The sequence below is a fragment of the Zingiber officinale genome, chromosome 8A, assembly GCF_018446385.1.
Source record: "Zingiber officinale cultivar Zhangliang chromosome 8A, Zo_v1.1, whole genome shotgun sequence".
In the NCBI taxonomy this organism is placed as follows: Eukaryota; Viridiplantae; Streptophyta; class Magnoliopsida; order Zingiberales; family Zingiberaceae; genus Zingiber; species Zingiber officinale.
The window spans coordinates 119314191-119334943 of record NC_056000.1 but is presented as its reverse complement, the minus strand read 5'-3'; the positions used below and the strand labels follow the sequence as shown (position 1 = coordinate 119334943).

At 37.3% G+C, this 20753-nt stretch overlaps 1 protein-coding gene across 1 annotated transcript; it reads right to left on the bottom strand.

Moving 5' to 3' along the window:
- Positions 1-2340: 2340 nt before the first annotated feature.
- On the bottom strand, positions 2341-3274 carry LOC122011166 (transcription factor MYB97-like). The gene is made up of 2 exons (XM_042567586.1): positions 2930-3274; positions 2341-2844 (listed from the first exon to the last, which is right to left on the bottom strand). Exons 1-2 carry the CDS (start codon positions 3272-3274, stop codon positions 2341-2343), a joined length of 849 nt encoding a protein of 282 aa, XP_042423520.1.
- Positions 3275-20753: the final 17479 nt, after the last annotated feature.

Genomic DNA, 20753 nt, shown 5'->3' with positions numbered 1-20753 from the left:
TTGTACCAAAATGCACAGTCGTGATACGACCCAAGCAGGGGTAGTGCCTAATGCTATAAAAGGAAGTTTTCTCCTCTTTTAGCTCATCTTTGGCTTGGGGGTCCATCCCATTCCCTGGAGAAGGGCTATCCCCCTTTAGGGGAACCCTAAAAGTTTCATCTTCACTTATCCGCCCACCTTTAGAGTTAGGATTTCATCTAATAAGACTGGTGATGCATAGATAGGTATTCTTCTCTCTTTATCTTATATATTGAGTTGTAGATTCTTATTCTTCTTGTCTTTTAGTTGTATTTCCTATGCAATGGAGTAAATCTCCAGATCTAGGATGTAAGAAGTATTTGTGATGCGATGTTGATGTATGAACTATGTATATGTCATTTCCTTGTTCAATGAAGTGTTTATGACTTGCTCTTGTATAATGTTCCTTGTACATGTTTTACAAAGTGTGTGTATGGTATATTCATGTGGATTGTGATAGATTTGCTACTTTGTAGAGGAGAAGTACTAGATTTCCATAGAGCCTTATACCTATGACAGGGGATAACCCTTTAAGTGAACTGTCTAGGACAATCCTTTTGTAAGGAGACCAATTGACTACAAAGGAGTATCTAATTAGAGTTTAGAGAGTTTATCTCAAATTAATGTTAGGAAGTGACTTATGTAATCTAGAACTGTATGACTGGGGGACCCTGTGACAAAGGGTAACCCTTTAACCAGACTTTCTAGGTTACCTTTTCTACTTACTTGCATTAATTTACCATTAGGAAATGGATAACTCTAGGATTGTATGATCGGGGGCCTTAGGGTAGCCCTTTAACCGGACTTTCTAGAGTTGCTTCTTTATTTAATGGCGCTACAACTTCGGTAAACTCTCCGGTCCAATCTTCTCAGGGTTGAGCCAAACTTTAGTTAGAAAATGTGCAAAGTGTAGGCATGGAGGCATAGAGATAAATAATGTATAGGGATATTAACTAGGATCATAGTGAAACTGAACTCCTAGAATCATTCATTCACCATCCAACTCCTCTCTCTCTTACTCGCTTAACTCTCTCTTTCCCAACTTTTTCTCTCTCAATCTCTCTTTCTCTCTTTTCATTTGTGACCAAAACCACCTTTATTTGTCTATATAACTTACTATGTGAAGTCAACTAGTACTTAATCAACAGTCCCTATGAGATTAATATTTTTATTACTTGACGATAACCATGCACTTACGGATTGTACACATAATGCTCAATTTTTTCTTGGTATTGAACTTATTCCACATGATGAAGGTTATCTCCTCTCTCAGATTAAATATATTACTAAGCTTCTTCAAAGAGCTAAAATGAATGGAGCACGTCTAGTCTTTACACCAATTGCTATAAACAACTTCATCCTCTTCGATAATGTTTGATCTCCCAGTTTATTGAAGTATTGTTAGAACCTTATAATATGTCACTATTACATGCCTTGATATTATTTTTACAATAAATCATATTTGTCAATTCATGCATGCTTCCACTGAATAAAATTAGAAGTGTATAAAAAGAATACTTCGCTCTCTTAGAGAGATTATTCTAGATAGTCTTTTTTTATATCACTACTCATTTCAAGATTTACATACACATAACAATGCAGATTGGATAAGCTCTCCTGAAAACAGACGCTCTACTAGTAGATATGCAATATTTCTTGGATGAAATCTTATCTCTTAGAATTCTAAAAAGCAACCTACAGTATCTTATTCAAGCACTAAAATTGAATATAAAATTATATTCAATATAATGTCAGAAATTATTTGGTTTTAATCACTTCTTTCTGAACTTCATCTTACATCGAATATTATACAAAAAATTTGGTATGATAATATTAATATAACATATCTTATAACAAATTTAATATTTCATATTCGTACAAAACATATGAAAATTGATTTTTATTTATGAAAATTGATTTTTATTTTATTCAAGAATGCATGACAACGTAACAATTAGTTTTCTCTTATACTTCTATAAAGATCAAATTGTCGATCTCTTTAGCAATCCAGACAATATTAATTTTAAGATACTAGTATGCAAATTCAACGTCAATATCTTTTATCGAATTTGAAAGAGAATTGCTCAATATGATTTGATCAAATTAAATTAATATTAGGACATAATAATCAGACTAAATTTGTTCCTTATTAATGGGTCAATTGACCGTAAATAAATCGTATCACTTGCACGGGACAATAAAAAAACAAATTTATTTTTACATTTTTCCTCATGTCCAATTACTCACTAAGGGCTGGTTTTCTCGTTAAATTCGGTTGCGTCTCCCAACGGTAGCGGCGGCTGCTTTGGCTGCCTCCCCTGTTCAACATTCTGATTCAACAATGCAAAGCGACGACGCCAAGGGCTGGTCATTCTCGTTAAATTCCGTTGTGTTTCCCAACAGTAGCGTCGGTGGATGCGGCTGCCTCCCCTGTTCAACATCCTGATTCAACAGTGACAGGAACAACGGCCAAAACTGGCTGTCGGGCAACGCCTCGAACTCTGCCATGATCGGTATAAGAGGAGGAGGAGGAACGGTTGCCATCGTCACAGGATAAACGACACCGAGTGGTTGCGGTGGATGAGTGGGGACGACGACGGGATAATTGGGATAGACGACGGGAAGCAGATACAACGGCGGCGGAGGCTGTTGCGGTAAAGAAGAAGTCTGACTCTTGTGCCTTTTGAGTTCTGGTCGGTGGAGGCCAAATTGTCCGGCGGCGGCCTGTTGCACCTCCGGAGGGTAGACGTTGAGGCCGGCCTGCTGGCAACGATTGACGTAGGAAAACCAGTAGTGCATGACTTCGCTCTCCGATCTGCCCTCCATCTGCGCTCGTAACAACAAAATCAATAATTAAAAGAAGGACAAAAAAAAAAAAAAAAAACAGAACAGATCGATCGATCGATCGTACCTCGGCGGCGATACGAGACCACTTGTTGCCGAGCGCCGCATGGAGGCGGCAGAGGTGGAGCTCCTCGTCGCGTGAGAAGGCGACGCTGCCCTTGAGGCCGGGGTGGAGGCTGTTAAGCCACCGAAACCGGCAGCTCTGGCCCGTGCGCGCCAGCCCGGTGCGCTTCGGCACCGCAACCCATTTTCCTACGCCGTGAACCCGGACGTCCGCCACCAGCACAGCGTCCTCCTCCGGCGTCCACGATCTTCTCTTCCTAGTTTTCTGCGGCAGCGCTCCTTCCTCGCCTCCTTTCGCTGGCGACGTGCACAGTACTTGCGCTCGGTGTGCTCCTCCCTCCGCTTCCATCCGGTGTTGATTAGTACGTAGTTCGTATAAGAAAGAATAGGAACGTAGAAGAGGGCAGAGAGTTTCTATTTATATAAAAAAAAAACATAAATCGAATTAATTTTATTTAGGGTGACTAATTTTCTATTAAAAAATTTTCTATTGACTAAATTATAAATCCCTCAGACTATCTTATAATTGCTAATCTCATTTAAATAAAATTTTTTTATAAATTTACTATAATTAAAGATTGAACTGTAAATATTTAGATGATCATATTTATTGTACCATATAGTCCGAAGTTTTAAATAGAAGACTAAAGTGTTGAGACATATTTGGTAAATCTAACTAATTTTTGATAAATAATATCTCGTGTATTAATCGGTATGTATTGTTGTTAGACTTAAAGAGAAATTTATATGGCTACGAATTAAGTTTAGGTTTAATTTGTATATAAATAAAATCGGATGACTAAAATTAGAAATAAAATTACTTCACAACGGGCCGATCAAATTAGGTATTTACATTTCGGTGAGACTAGGGGTAAAGAAACTAGGGGATAAAAAATAAGTTTGTTGTCAGTTTTGCTGAGTGGATTTGAAAAATATTTGATTTGTATTTAAAATTATTAAATTTAAATATTTCTTTAACTGAATTATTCCATGATCGTTCACAAATCGTACTCGAATTAAACTTGGAATGTTTTAAATAATTTTAATTTAAATATGCTCAAACTAAAATTCAAATAACTCAAACTGAATTAGAATTTAAGTTATTTTAAATTATAATTTAATTCTTATCAAATTAAGATTTGAACCATTCCAATTGAGCTTTAGCTCAAATTTTATTTTAAAGTTAGTTTGAAACAAATTTATTTATATTTTTGAACTCCTAATCAAATTCAAATATATCACATATATTTTTTAAATCCGTATTCAAATATTAATATTGATACGGTGATGAAAAGGGGTTCTATCAAAAAAAAAGGGTCAAAGCCCTACTAACGTGGACGTCAAGGTCAAAAATGGTCAAAGACTCTGGTCAGACGATCGGACCAGGCAATCGGGAGCCCTTGATCGGCCGGGCGAGGATGTCGAACGGCCATCATCCAATAGTAGCAATTGGAGTTAATAGGCAAGCGGCAGTCCACGACAGGCCAATCGTCACCGATTAAGCGGCATGCCTGATCAGACAAACGTAACCACTAGCAGTCGAGAAGCAGAGAAGGGGACAAGCTAGCAGCTTCGAATGGCACGACCGAACGAGGATAGCTAGTCTAAGCGGGATTGAATCAGTCTACAATGGGACCCAACTGCATATTTTATCGTACCCTTTTGGAGGTTAGTGTAACTGGCAACAGAGTATGTCCAACAAGTAAATAGTACTTTAGAAGCTTCTCGCCTGACACATCAAAGATTTACGTGCTCGCTTAAGAAAAGGTGTCAGGAACACTTTTTGACTTGTCTTTTCTTAGGAGGCTTTGGAAAACATGTGTACACTTTGGGATGCATGCCTAGACACTACAGTGACACTATAAAATAGGGGTTCCCATCTACAGATGGAGGTATTCACAATTTTGTTATTCGACACACTCTTTGCTACAACATCTTATTATTCTCCACTGTACTAGAAATTGACTTAAGCATCGAAGGGTCAACGCCGAGAACCTCTTCCCGGCTTGGCACTAATGCCTCTTGTGTTGCAGGACTGCACGGAGTCACCACTTAGTCAACTCCATAGCCACATCCCCAGCTTGTCATCTTCTCCACTTTCGGACAGGATCATATTTGGTACCGTCTATAGGAAACTCTACCTAAATTTGAAACGTGAAGATAGAGGATGTTGAACGACTTACCATAGTAATGGTAACACAAGAAGACTTGGAAATGTTGATACAAGCCCGAGCTACGAAGATGGTGGAGGAGCTGCAGACGGCAGCTGATTGCCAAGCGAACGACCCCACGGCGTAGATGATAGAACAACAAGCTGATCCCAGAGCTCGAGCGAAAAACGTCGTTATTCGCAAGCCAAACAACAGACTGATCGGTGCCTTTCGGGATGCACCGAACGTGTCAATCCCCTACCACAGCGCATTATTCCACACACCCTCAAAAGAACAAGGCCGAGAGAAAAGGGCACAAGGGTCCTCTTCAGAGGACGCACCCATCTGGGTTAGGCAGAAAGGAAAAGCGCCCTGGCTGGACGACTCTCCCGAACAAATCAATAGGCAGTTCTCTCAAGAGATATTGGACAACCAACTGTCACCTCAGTACAGACCACTAACAATCAGAGAGTACATGGAGGCGATAGACCTGGAGACCATCTCATCAATTTCGATAACAAGGCCACACTCCATCAGTATACCGACAGAGTAAAGTGCTGAGTATTCCTCACCACACTTTTTGGATCCATCTGCATCTTCAAAGACTTTTGAATGCCTTTCCTACTGCATTTTGTAAGCAGTTGCCGCTATCAAAAAACGAACGTCAACCTGTTCACAGTCAAAAAAGGGCTCAAGGAAGCATTGTGAGCCTACATCAAGAGGTTCAATTAGGTGGCCATGGGCATCCCATTTGCCACCCCAAAGATCTTGGTAAGTTCCTATTCCTAAGGACTTACAGATGGCAACTTCTTTCGATCTCTCATCCGAAAGCCCCCAAGAGACTTCGACCAGTTGCTCGGGCGGGGCACCAAGTATATTAATATTGAGGAGGCATAGTCAACTCAAAATAAAGAAATGATTCCCGAGCCCACAGTCGCCACAGAGCATCGAGCGGCTCACGTCCACCAGCCATCGAAGGGGCCCCAAGCGGGCGCCACTAAGCAGCATCAGGAGCTCAGAGCTCATGTAGTCCAGCATGTGGAGGTAGAACGGTCGAAGTTCACTAATTCTCGACCATGGATGCCGCTCTTTTGCTTATATCACCGCACTACAACTCACAATACTAAGAATTATTACCATCTTAAGCCAAGGCCGTGATGACTGACCCCTCCAAGATTCCACCACCAATCCCCGTCTTCTAACCTCCACCATCACCGTCGATGGGGAGGATAGCATGGTGAGGGTAGGACTGCATCCGAGCAGCATCCGTAGCTGCGCCAGCGAAGAGATTACGAAAGGTCTACCTAAAGCTCTGCTAAGCAATCACGCCCATCAGCTCGGGAAAAAGAGAATCACAACAACACTACTCTAGGAGACATAAGTATGATCGTAGGAGGTCTGAAGGGGATTCCAACTGTACTAGCAAGTCACATGCCCAGCGGTTAGAAATTCATACTATTAGATGTAGAAAAGAGAGAGCAGAGGGGTCAGAGATCAATTTTGGCCTTCAAGATTTGAAGGGAGTAGAAGTCCCTCACGACAATACCTTGATCATCTAAGTAGTAATTGCTAACTATAGTATTCATTGCACTTTTGTAGATACAAGTAACTCGATAAACATTATATTCAAGAAAACATTTGATCAAGTACAAATCAATCGGAGAGAGCTGCAACCTATGACAATGCCCTTATATGGGTTTATGGGCAATGAAATGTTGTTGATCGGCCAGGCTCGACTGGCTATATCACATAGAGAGGAGTCGCTCAAGAGGACAAGAACGACAAACTTCATTGTGGTGGATGCTCCATCCACCTACAATGTCATTGATACGGGTTATGATGAGCGAACCCTGCAGGTGATATGGAAGCCAAAGTCGAGAGGAGGGGGTGGCGTCCAAACTTGGTCGAGCATAAGACTCTTTGCATAGGCCCGGGTGGGAAAGACTAGGGGGGCCCAAATATGTTTGGCCTTATCAAAATTGTATCATATAAAGGATCACATCAAGGCTGACTAACCGAGGGATTCTATGTATACGCCCAGGCGGACATAAATCTGCCCAGGATAAAAGGTAGCCAGGCTTATAAAACTTCTAGCATACGTTCAGCCAAGCGAAGATTGAACGATCATAAGGATCATTGATATGGGTTATGATGAGCGAACCCTGCAGGTGATGTGGAAGCCAAAGTCAAGAGGAGGGGGTGGCGTCCAAACTTGGTCAAGCATAAGACTCTTTGCATAAGCCCGGGTGGGAAAGACTAGGGGGGCCCTAATATGTTTGGCCTTATCAAAATTGTATCATATAAAGGATCACATCAAGGTTGACTGGCCGAGGGATTCTATGTATACGCCCAGTCGGACATAAATCTGCCCAGGATGGCTGGGTGAAGGTCGAACGAGTGTAAGAATACTTGTATGCGCTCGACTGGGCAAAGCCAGATCGAGCCTAAAGGTACTCAGCCTTACAAAACTTCTAGCATATGTTAGGTCGAGCAAAGACTGAACAAGCATAAGGGTGCTTATATACGCTCGACCAGGCAAAGCCCGATCGACCCTAAATATGGTGACTAATCTAAGAATCCACATAGAGTACACTATCCACTATGAAAATACTCCTCTGAAACACTTCGAAGGTGGAAAAACCTTGTACAAACTCACTAAAAAACAATGCAAATAAGAAGAAAATACATAATACAAATGAAAACCTTGCTTGCTTTCTTGTAGCTTGTAATTAAACACCTCTTGATCGGTTGGAAAGTGCAGCAATACTTGTCTTCCAAAGCTCAAGGATAGGTGGTGAAGAGTGGAGAAGAAGAGTTGCATTTGAATCTTAATCGCCGCCTTTATATCCCTCGTATTAGGGCTCCAAATAATTGGCCTTATCCCCAATCAATTGTCATGTCAGATCTGAGCGCATCCAGCCATCCAAATCTCGCAACAGCTTTTTTTCATTTTTCCCAATTGATCACCTGTTTGATTAAGCGCTTCTAGATCGATCATCCAATCGATCCAGATTGCCTCTATGCTCTCGTGAAAACACTCGAAATTGATTGGGCACCTTCCCAATTGATTCACCATTTTCGCGACACATCTACTGTGCTTCATGAAAAATTAGCTCCCAATTGATTAGTCAATCGATTCCCGGGCCTAACCCCTAGTTAGTAGGACTTTCCTTACATCTACTTTCCTTGCAAGTGGGTAAAGTTTTAACTCAAGGGTTAGGCAAGGAAAGTAGATGTAAGGTTTAACTCAGGGAGGACCGCACATTGACAAGGAAAGTTCAAGTGGGTCAAGAAGGACCGCACGTTTGTAAGGAAAGTCCTAATTGTAGTTAGGCAAGCAAAGTTCAAGTGCATCAAGGAGATGTAACTAGGAAAGTCAAGGAAAGTTCAATTACAATTAGGCAAGCAAAGTCCTAACTATAGTTAGGCAAGCAAAGTTCAATTGACCCACTAAGGAAAGTAGATGTAAGGCAAGGAATGTGCGGTCCTTCTTGACCCACTTGAACTCAAGGATTAGTCAATCGATTCCAGGAAACTATAGTTAGGACTTTCCTTGCTAACGTACAATCGTCCTTGACCTACTTGGACTTTCCTTGTCAACATACAGTCCTCTCTGACCTGCTTGGACTTTTTTCTTTACCTAACTACGGTTAGGACTTTACTTACCAGCATGTGATCCTCCTTGACCCACTTGGACTTTCCTTTGCCTAACCCTTGAGTTAAAGCTTTACCCTTGCCTAACCCCTAGTTAGTACTTTACCATTTCTTAACCCTTAGTTATGACTTTACCAGTCAAGTATCGGTCCTCCTTGACCTACTTGACCTTTCTCACATATTTTCCAACAACATATTGTCCAAACATGTTATCCACAATATATTGTCTAAACATGTTATCCACAACATATTGTCTAAATATTGAAACTCAAGTTCGAATCCACTCGAGCTTAGTCAAGTTGGTTAACCTTGATCGGGGGAACGATTGAATCAACAATCTTCTAGCAGGTGCTCATTAAGGATAACATCCTTTAATACCTTTCTAATGACCTTTCTAGACTTCTTAGAAACCTTGGTCGTATTAGACTTCTCACAGTCAACTATAGGGATAGCTTTCCTTGTTATCTTCTTAATGACTTTCTTAGGCTTCTTAAAAACCTTAGTCACACTAGTCTTTTCAAGGTTACTTATACGGATAACTTCTCTTGTTACCTTGACTTGACTCATAGACTTAGGGTTAGTTCCATAGCTATATAAAACTCTATGGTATGAGGGCACATTCTTTTTGACTTTTGGTTTATAACCCAAACTACTCTTACCATTGAATGAGTCTTCCCTATCTACCCTTCGATCTTGTTCATTTAACCCCTTAAAGACATTTTCCATTCTTCTAAGGATCTTTTCCAACTTATCAAGTCTTAATCTCAATACTTTATTTTCTCTCCTTAAATTTATATTTTTCTTGATTTCCTTGGGTATTTTTATTTTTAGGCATATACCTAAAATCCTTATAATTTTTGCCCAAATTGTTATTTATCTTCCTAACCTTAGATGAGGTAGTTCTAGCATTAACCCTAGGTTTTTCATACTTTCTACTTTCATGATAAATAATATTAAAATGATAAAATTTAGATCTAGCATGCTCCTTATCATGACACAAAGAAATACCATTAATTAATGGTAACTTAGTGTTATTCTTAGAAACTCCTCCTCGACTTGAGTTTTCTCTTTTTTTCTTGGTCGGATCTCTTCCCCTTAGACATTGGTTTCAGTAAAAAAAACTAATATATTTGATCTTAGTGTAAAATTATAGTTATATATATAGAGAATTTTTAATCTAACTTTAACTTTAATTAATAACCTCATGAAATTTATGACTTATCATCATATTTAAATTTTTAAATAAATCAATAATGTGTGGAGTTGGGTTTTCATATTGTAAAAAAAATAATTTTCCCATAAGAATGTTTTTTTTAATGTTAATTAGATGCATTTTCAACATATACACAATTATTATTTATTAATTAATTAAAAAATAGACTATAATCATTTCTAATTAGCAGTGTATTGAAGTTCATTCAATTATCAATCAAGTTATTAAAAATACATTAAAAAAAAACGCCCCCCTTCCCCGCCTTCTTCGGCAGGCGACATCGAGATTTTTGTCCGTTTTGATGGATTAAGGTCGTAGGATGATAAATATGATGAATGTTACAATTGATCTGTAATTCGTACAAGTTAGAAGAGTTGGATAATGTAGGCAGACTTGTTATTATAAAGTAAGAATTTGAATTTTGATAAAGTCTAGGGAAAAGTATTCTCATATTGGCTAATTATAATTTCTTAATTTATCTTCTCATAAATGATCATGAGTTGAGTGATCGTGAGCTCAACTGTATGAAGAGATTATTAGGATGATGAATTTCATCTTTTTACTACCGTAAGAAGTAGAAAAGTGGACTCGAGGTTACAATGAAACAATTAGACATCTAAGTAGTTAGGTATATAAAGTACTATAGGGATTTTTTTAATGGGACATAAACCTAAGAACACTAAGTGTTTAGATAGATTTTCATGAGTACTTTATGATTTATTTTGATGGTAAAAAAATTTTTTATGAGACCAAATTAATTATCTGGATTAATTGATTTGAAGAGTTAGATAACGCATTATTAGTAAAAGAGTGTATATATAGTTTGCATTTATAGATAGGTGGTTGAGAAATATTAGGCAACATATTTGAGAATTTTAACTAATTAACATTTTGTGTATTAATAGGTAGATACCGTATTGAAATTGTGATGAGAAAATATAATTGGAGCTAGGGCCAAGGAAAAAGACTATTAAATCAGATTAAAACAATCAAATTTAAAAGTTTAATTCAGTTAATTTGAAATTTTATTTTTTAAAATATCATTTAATTTAATTTAATTGATCCAGTCCTGCTTTAAAAATTTAAATTCGATTAAATCCAATATATGTGTCCAATCCATTTATAAATATATAGCAATCGACTATTTGAATCAGAATTTAAAATTTGTTGATTCGTAACTTATATTGATTGATCATACCTTGAGAGTAGTTGATCAATTTAATAATTGATCAATCAACTGCTCGACTAACAATCGATGAGTGGATTTGATTGTTGGAAAATTTAATTATTTTATTTTTTAACTGAATTAATCCATTGTTATTGGTTCGCTCAATCCTGATCGGAGATGGAGATAGACCTGACCACGGTTCGAAATCGACGGTTCGGCAGTTCGGAACCGTCGGTTCGACGGTTCCAGGCAGGTCGACCCTTAATCTTAACCGCCCAAGACGGTTACGGTTCATGGTTCAGAACCGCCGGTTCACGGTTCGGTTCACGGTTCGTCAAGGTTCGCCACGGTTCAAGATTAATATGTTAAAAAAAATTAAAAATTAAAAATTAAACATTAAAAATTAGAAATTAAAATTTATTGAAAAAAGGGCTTGCACTTATTTAAGTTACCTGCATATCCCTTTAGGGGAATCAAAGCCCACGTAGTCCTTTTACATTTTTATCCTTTTACATTTTCATTCACTTCCATTTCCTGTTCCTGTCGTATTTGTTCCTTCAGTATCAAAATCTTCAACTTCGTCATTTGAAAGTTGCATTCCTTGGATTCTTTTCTACGCTCTGGTCCAATCGTCCAGTAATGCTTGGGCTTCCAATGAGTCAGGAGACAAAGTTGATCATCGTTCATCTAATATGTTGCCGCCGGCACTGAACGTCTGCTCCACAGCAACAGTTGACACTGGACAAGCTAAAATTTCTTTTGCGATCACGGAGAGAACGGGAATGTTGGAGTGTATACTGAAAGCCTAAGCTTTGTAAACATTCATTATGAATAAAGAATCACATTTGGTCAAATTGTCTACATTTAGTTGTAGTTGTTCAATTAATTTATACTGTAGATAACATAGTATGTGGTGTCACATGCAGAAGATGATGTTATCAGTACATTATAAATTATAAACAGTAGCTCACGACCAAAATGGAAAGGAACAAACCATTAGAAGGTCGTAGTGTAATTAGGTATCAGTTTATCTTGACTGTATAATTACACTAGTACACTTAGAGTGTATTGAGTAGGACCATTTGAGGTCGTTTCTTTTATACTGATTTTATAAAGAAACAAAGACCTCGGTTATTATAGAAGTGTGTGCTCTTAATCCTGATATAATAACAAGCACATATATTTGATATTTATTTCTTTAATTTATCAATGGGTGAGATTTAGTTCGATGAATCAATAAGCCCGATAAGTTGGGAAATGGTATCACTTATAGTGTGTATTGTTGATTATAGAAGGAAACTGTGTCCTAGAGATACTAGGTTGATAATGTCCCCAAGAGGAGCTCATAAGGATTGTCATGTTAAACCCTGCAAGTGGACTTAGTCCGACATGACGATAAGGTTGAGTGGTACTACTCTTGGACTAAGATATTAATTAAATGAGTTGTCAGTAACTCACTTAATTAGTGGACATTCGATATCTTAAACACAGGGAGACTAACACACTCATAATAAGAAGGAGCCCAAAAATGTAATTTGGGATTGGTGCGGTAGTTCAATAATAGTTCTCTAGTGGAATGAATTATTATTGATAAAATTAAGTTGTATGTTCGGGGCGAACACGGGATGCTTAATTTTATCGGGAGACCAAAACCAATTCCTCCTCTCGGTCCCTATCGTAGCCTCTTATTTATAGAGTACTATACCCACCTATACCCACCAATAGGGGGCCGGCCAAGCTAGGGCCGGCCTAGATATAAGATTGGGTGGCCGGCCCTAGCTTGAACCCAAGCTAAGTGGGGGCCGGCCAAATTAAATTAAAAAAGAAATTTAATTTTAATTTTTATTATGTGGAAGATATAATTTATTAAAGAGAATTAAAATTAAAATATCTCTCTTGTAAAAGATCTACAATAGATTAAAGAAAGAGATTAGATCTCTTTCCTTATTTGTAGATTGGTGAGATATTTTATTTTCTCTTTAAAAATTATTCACATGTTGTAAAATTAAAATTATGGAAATTTCTTTTTATCAACCATGAAGAGATTTTTGAAGAGAAATTTTAATTTTAAAATTTCCGGAAACAAATTAGGAAGTTTTAATTGTTGATTGAAACTTGTCCAATTTGTTCTTCATGATGTGGCCGGCCACTTGAATTTAATTGGGGAAATTTTATTTTATTTTTCTCAATTAAATCATGTCAAGGAAATTAAGGAAATTTTATTGTAATTAAATTTCCTAATTTGCCTAGGCCAAGGAATATAAAAGAAGGGGTGAGGGTGCCTTCATGAGATACAACCTCTATTATTTCTCTCCCTCTCTTGTTCCTTGGTGTGGCCGGCCATCCTTTCCCTCTCTTCCTCTTGTGGTGGCCGAACCCCTCTCTTTCCTTGGAGCTCTTGTGGTGGCCGGATACTACTTGGAGAAGAAGAAGAAGAAGGAGAGGAAGCGAGCATCTCTTGGAGCTTGGTTAGTGTTTTGATTTTCTTCCTTGGTGAAGCTTCTTTCTTTGTGGCCGAACCTAGCTAGGAGGAGAAGAAGGTGGTTGGTGGTTTCTCATCTCGGAAGATCGTTGCCCACACAACGTCCGAGGTTAGAAGAGGAATACGATAGAAGATCAAGAGGTCTTTCTAGAAGGTATAACTAGTAGTTTTTCCTTTTCCGCATCATACTAGTTATTTATGGAAATAATACCAAATACAAGAGGCTTATGATTCTAGTATTTCGAATATGTTTTTCGATGTTGTGTTCTTTTATTTTTTTTTTCCTTGTGATTTGATTGTTCTTTTCGGTTAACCTAAAGTTATTTTAGGAAATTAAATATTAGCTTTCCATAAAAGGTTTTGTCTAGTCGGTGGTGGTTGCTCCCATATCCAAGAAGGTCATGTGCCTCGCCATGTCAGTACTGGGAACCAATTATGGAAATTAATATTTAATGGAATTAATAACTTAAGGTGATTTGGGTCGAACGTGTTAAGTTCCGCAGGAGATCCAAGTCAAAACCTAAAAGAACAAATAGATTAAGTTTTGGATCAAACGTGTTAAGTTCCGCAGGCGATCCAAAATTTAATTTAAAAGAACACATGGTAGCTAGGAAAAGGTTCAGACCTTTGTACAAAATTTTTGTACAGTGGAATCTCTAGGTTTTCTGAGTAGCAACCAACAATTGGTATAAGAGCTAGGATTTTGCCTCTGTGTATTTGGTATTAGTTTAATTATGCACATGTCATACATAATTTAGGCAGGATAATAGTAGGATGTGCTAACTTTGTGGATGCAGGATCCAACTATTATGGCTTTTAGTTATTATGTGTGTGATTGGACCCTTGGACAAGTCAAGGGCATTTATATGTATGTGCATGATTGTATTAAAAATACAGCAGGAGCTGTATTTAGTTTTATTAGGATTTTATTTTTGATCTAGATACATGTACATTCCTTTTATGGAATATAGGATCGATGGATGTAAATTTTATTTTATGTTCGATCTAGTTTACATGTACATTCCTTCGAGGAATATAGAATTGAAAAATGTAAAATTCTATTTATGTCGCGGATCGAATCTTGCAATGCGTGGAACCTTTTGAGGACCAGAGGCGCAGCGGAACAAGGAGCAAGATGGATGCGACAGCTAGACCCGGTGGCAGTGGCCAAATATGGCAGCAGCTTGGGATGACAACACACGGAGGACAACAAGAGATAAAAACCATAATAGTTGAAAATTAGATTTTCTATTTATTGCTTTTATATTGTGCTGTGTGTGCATGTTAGTTTACATATTTAGTAGGCTAGCATAGTTAAAATTCCTCATTTATAAATAACTAAGTGGGAGAGAGATTTTTAAGTAAATCCCATGGTCTCCATTACTCGTTTGTAAGTGATGCAAACAAGCTTGCGCGTTGGCTCTGAGTGCCTTCCTCCATAACGGATGAGCTTGTTTGTGGATCACTAGAACAAACTTCCATTTTTGGATGACTATAGGAAGTTAATTAAGAGCGTGTGATCTTCCCCAACGGAAGGGGCATAATCTTATTAATGGACTTAGTGTCAAGTAATGGTATACACTTAGACACATCTAATAGTATCCTCCCCATCGGAGTCACTGCTATTATTTGTGTGACCAAATGATACCAACTATTAATTTTATTTGTCAAAAAGTTAGGTTGACAAGATAATAAAATTAATGGGTTAAAACCCTCCTTTTACAAATGTTGAATTTGTATACGTCCACACTAACGTGGCATGCAAAATTCACGGTGTTTGAGGTGTTGGTGAATTTAAATAATATTGTTTGAGGAATCAATGTTTTTTTAAAATTCAAAAGTTTTTGACCAAATATTTGATCAAAGACAGATCAACTATTAATTTTATTCGTCATAAAGTAAAGTTGACGAGATAATAAAATTAATGAATAAAATCTCCTCTTCGTTTTTGTATACGTCCACACTATCGTGGCATACAAAATTCATGGGGATTTTTAAGGAGTTGATCTTGACCAAATATTTTTGTGATTCTTAGGATTTAAATATTTGTCAATCCCCTAGTAGTCATACTATAGAAAAGGCTTAGTAGTCCCAATTGTAGTGATTGAAAATAGGACTTGGACATTAAGGTAGACTGTCTTCTTAAAACTAAGAACAACATAGGTGTATTTAATTCATTAGTTGAAACATGTTTAGTGGTGTTATCTACCATAACCTGGAGTGTAGGTACAGATGTCATTAATCATGTCTGCAATTCATTGCAGGGTTCCAGGAAACCCGGCAACTAAATGAAAATTAAAACACCGTCCACATGGGCACTACTGTAAAAATGGTAGCTGTTGCAGTGGGAGATGTTTATCTTTTGATAAGAATAAAACATGAATTTTTGAGTAATTGTCTTTACGCACCAAGTTTAGAAAGAACTAGTTTTCAGTTTCTAAAAGAACTTGATATTCTGCCTCTTTTAATAACAAAGTTGTTATTAAGAAAAAGAGGGAAGTTATCTGTTCTGGTACGTTGGTTGGCAATTTATAAATCCAATAACTCTCACGATGCAACAAATGGAAATTAGTAACACATCTTCTAACTTTAAGAGAAAGTAACCTTCGGAAATGAACCAATTATATCTTTGGCATCTAAGGCTAGGTTATATTAACTTGAGTATAATTCATTGGTAGCTGATGAACTTTTGGGTTCATTAGTAGTGGAAATCTTTCCAACCTGTGAGTCTTACTTGGAAGGAAAAATAACCAAGAAGCTTTCAAGTCTAAGGGGTATGGAGTCAAAGATATGTTGAAATTGGTTCATTCTGATTTGTGTGATCCTATGACTATCCAGACAAGAGGTAGTATTGAATATTTCGTCTATTTTATAGACAACTATTCAAGATACAAATAAATTTACTTAATGTACCGCAAGACTAAGTACTTTGATTAGTTCAAAGAGTACTAGGCTGATGTGGAGAAACGACAAAGTAAAAAGACACTATGGTGAAATCATAGTGGCAAGTACCTCTTGGGAGAATTTAGGAGTCACTTATCAGAAGTAGGGATTCAATCCAAACTAACTGCACCTGGTACACCTCTACAGAATGGTGTAGTAGAAAGAAGGTATAGGACTCTTATGGAAATAAGTAGATTGATGATGAGTTATTTTACCAAATTCATTTTAAGGATATACTCTGGAAACGGAAGTGAACATAGTACCTTCCAAAGTCAGAACTCGCTATTCATATAGAATTGCTGAATAGGCGTAAGCTTATTTTGAAGCATATTTGGATTCGGGTAGTCCAGCACATATGCTCAAGAGAGACAATGATAAGTTGGACAGGAATTCACTTGTTTGTGGGTTATCCTAGAGAAATGAAAGTAGGTTTATAGTCTTAAAAATCAGAAGATCATTGTTAGCATCAATGACCAATTTTAGAAAAAGGACTATGTAATAAACCATGTGCCCATAAGAAAACTTGTTCTTAAGGAAATAATAAAAGACATGTCTAATCTAGTACCAATTGTATAAGATGAGATACCACAAGAAAACTGCAACACGTATCACAAATGATACACAATTGCAGAAAGTGCCTTGTCGTAGTGGGAGGGTTGTTAGGCAACCTAAAAAGATTCATGTTTTGGGAGAGTTTTTGGACTCGATCCCTGGAGGACATGAACCTGATCTCCGGACATATGACGAAGCACTCCAAGATAAAGATGCAATATCTTGGCAAAGAGTAATGAATAACAGAATTAGAATATATGTATTCTAATAAAATCTGGAAGCTTGTAGAACCACCAAATGGTGTAAAAGCCTTTGGGTATTAAAAGGTCTATAATAGGAAAAGAGGGATAGACAGGAAGGTAGAAACTTTCAAAGCAAGGCTAGATGAAAAAGGAAACTTTTTCACTGGTAGTCATGCTTAAGTCTATCCGGATTCTTTTATCTATTTGGTAAGTGGATGTCAAGACAGCATTCCTTAATGGAAGTCTTGAAGAAAGCATCCATATAAATCAACTAGAAGGGTTCATTGCAAAGGGCTAAGAGCATCTTGTGTGCAAGCTCAATCAGTCTATAGACTGATACAAAGCTTCAAGGTCTTGGAACATCCAGTTAATCAAAGTAATCCAGACCTTTGGATTCATTTAGTAACTGGATAAGTCTTGTGTATACAAAAGGTGTGATGGAAGCGTGGTGGTATTTCTTGTATTATACGTAGATAACATTTTTGGTAGTTGGAAACAATATCAAAATGTTGTCAGAAGTAAGGGTATGGTTGTCCAAACAATTCGATATAAAGGACTTGGAAGAATGTATATATTCTTGAGATCAAAGTAATAAGGGATCGCAAGAAAAGAATATTTTACTTATTCCAAGCTTCATACATTGGAAAAATCCTTGCTCGTTTTAAGCATGCAAAACTCCAAGAAAGGTTTCTTACTTTTTTAGGATGGAGTAACTTTATCTAAAGATATGTCTTTGTAGACATCAAAGGAGATAAAGGAAATAAAGGCAATTCTTTATGCTTCGGCTATCGGAAGCCTAATATATGCTATGCACGAGATCAGAAATCTGTTTTGCCAAGGGCATAGTTAGCAGATATCAAAGTAACCCTGGACAAGGACAGTGGACTGCAGTAAAGCATATATTGAAGTACCTTAAAGGCGCTAAAGATTATATGCTAGCTTACAAGGCAGTTAATTTGGTCCTAGTGGGTTGCATGGATTTTAGCTTCCAATCGGATAGGGATAATAATAAGTCAACCTCGGGGTTTTGTGTTTACTTTAAGAGGTAAAGTCATAACTATGGAAGAGTGATAAGCATAGGTGTTTTTCTGGACCCCACCATAGAAGCTTAGTATATGGCAAGCCTCTGAGGTAGCCATAAAAGCTGAATGACTCAATAACCTCAAGATAGACTTAGATATGATTTCTGGTTTGTCCAAAGATTGTTACAATTTATTGTAATAATGTTGGTGCAGTAGCAAACTCGAAGAAACCATAAGTCTATAAGGCAAGTAAACACAATAGAGCGCAAGTACCACCCAATACGAGAAATCGTATAAACGAGGAGAAGTTGTTGCTGCCTAGATTACATCAGGTGATGACCTATAGATCCTTTCACTAAGGTCCTTAAGGCAAGAGCTTTTGATGGGCATGTTGAAGGGTTGGGAATCAGATGTATGGCAGCAGATATGGCAACTTAGTCTTTTAGTATAAGTGGGAGATTGTTGGAGTGTATACTGAAAGCCTAAGCTTTGTAAACATTCATTATGAATAAAGAATCACATTTGGTCAAATTGTCTACATTTAGTTGTAGTTGTTCAATTAATTTATACTGTAGATAACATAGTATGTGGTGTCACATGCAGAAGATGATGTTATCAGTACCTTATAAATTATAAACAGTAGCTCACGACCAAAATGGAAAGGAACAAACCATTAGAAGGTCGTAGTGTAATTAGGTATCAGTTTATCTTGACTGTATAATTACACTAGTACACTTAGAGTGTATTGAGTAGGACCATTTGAGGTCGTTTCTTTTATACTGATTTTATAAAGAAACAAAGACCTCTGTTATTATGGAAGTGTGTGCTCTTAATCCTGATATAATAACAAGCACATATATTTGATATTTATTTCTTTAATTTATCAATGGGTGAGATTTAGTTCGATGAATCAATAAGCCCGATAAGTTGGGAAATGGTATCACTTATAGTGTGTGTTGTTGATTATAGAAGGAAACTGTGTCCTAGAGATACTAGGTTGATAATGTCCCTAAGAGGAGCTCATAAGGATTGTCATGTTAAACCCTGCAGGTGGACTTAGTCCGACATGACGACAAGGTTGAGTGGTACTACTCTTGGACTAAGATATTAATTAAATGAGTTGTCAGTAACTCACTTAATTAGTGGACATTCGATATCTTAAACACAGGGAGACTAACACACTCATAATAAGAAGGAGCCCAAAAATGTAATTTGGGATTGGTGCGGTAGTTCAATAATAGTTCTCTAGTGGAATGAATTATTATTGATAAAATTAAGTTGTGTGTTCGGGGCGAACACGGGATGCTTAATTTTATCGGGAGACCAAAACCAATTCCTCCTCTCGGTCCCTATCGTAGCCTCTTATTTATAGAGTACTATACCCACCTATACCCACCTTCATACCCACCAGATAGGGGACGGCTAAGCTAGCTTGGGGACCAAGCTAGGGTCGAGGTATAAGATTAGGTTCGGCCCTAGCTTGAACCCAAGCTAAGTGGGGCCGGCCAAATTAAATTAAAAAGAAATTTAATTTTAATTTTTATTATGTGGAAGATATAATTTATTAAAGAGAATTAAAATTAAAATATCTCTCTTGTAAAAGATCTACAATAGATTAAAGAAAGAGATTAGATCTCTTTCCTTATTTGTAGATTGGTGAGATATTTTATTTTCTCTTTAAAAATTATTCACATGTTGTAAAATTAAAATTATGGAAATTTCTTTTTATCAATCATGAAGAGATTTTGAAGAGAAATTTTAATTTTAAAATTTCCGGAAATAAATTAGGAAGTTTTAATTGCTGATTGAAACTTGTCCAATTTGTTCTTCATGATGTGGCCGGCCACTTGAATTTAATTGGGAAAATTTTATTTTATTTTTCTCAATTAAATCATGTCAAGGAAATTAAGGAAATTTTATTGTAATTAAATTTCCTAATTTGCCTAGGCCAAGGAATATAAAAGAAGGGGTGAGGGTGCCTTCATGAGATACAACCTCTATTATTTCTCTCCCTCTCTTGTTCCTTGGTGTGGCCGGCCATCCTTTCCCTCTCTTCCTCTTGTGGTGGCCGAACCCCTCTCTTTCCTTGGAGCTCTTGTGGTGGCCGGATACTACTTGGAGAAGAAGAAGAAGAAGAAGGAGAGGAAGCGAGCATCTCTTGGAGCTTGGTTAGTGTTTTGATTTTCTTCCTTGGTGAAACTTCTTTCTTTGTGGCCGAACCTAGCTAGGAGGAGAAGAAGGTGGTTGGTGGTTTCTCATCTCGGAAGATCGTTGCCCACACAACGTCCGAGGTTAGAAGAGGAATACGATAGAAGATCAAGAGGTCTTTCTATAAGGTATAACTAGTAGTTTTTCCTTTTCCGCATCATATTAGTTATTTATGGAAATAATACCAAATACAA

What these genes read in the sequence shown, in the direction of transcription:
- LOC122011166 (XM_042567586.1), bottom strand. Translation starts at nt 3,274, where the DNA reads ATGGAAGCGGAGGGAGGAGCACACCGAGCGCAAGTACTGTGCACGTCG. An exon ending in GGTCTCGTATCGCCGCCGAG is followed by an intron (nt 2,845 to 2,929) that starts GTACGATCGATC and finishes TTACGAGCGCAG; the next exon opens with ATGGAGGGCAGATCGGAGAG.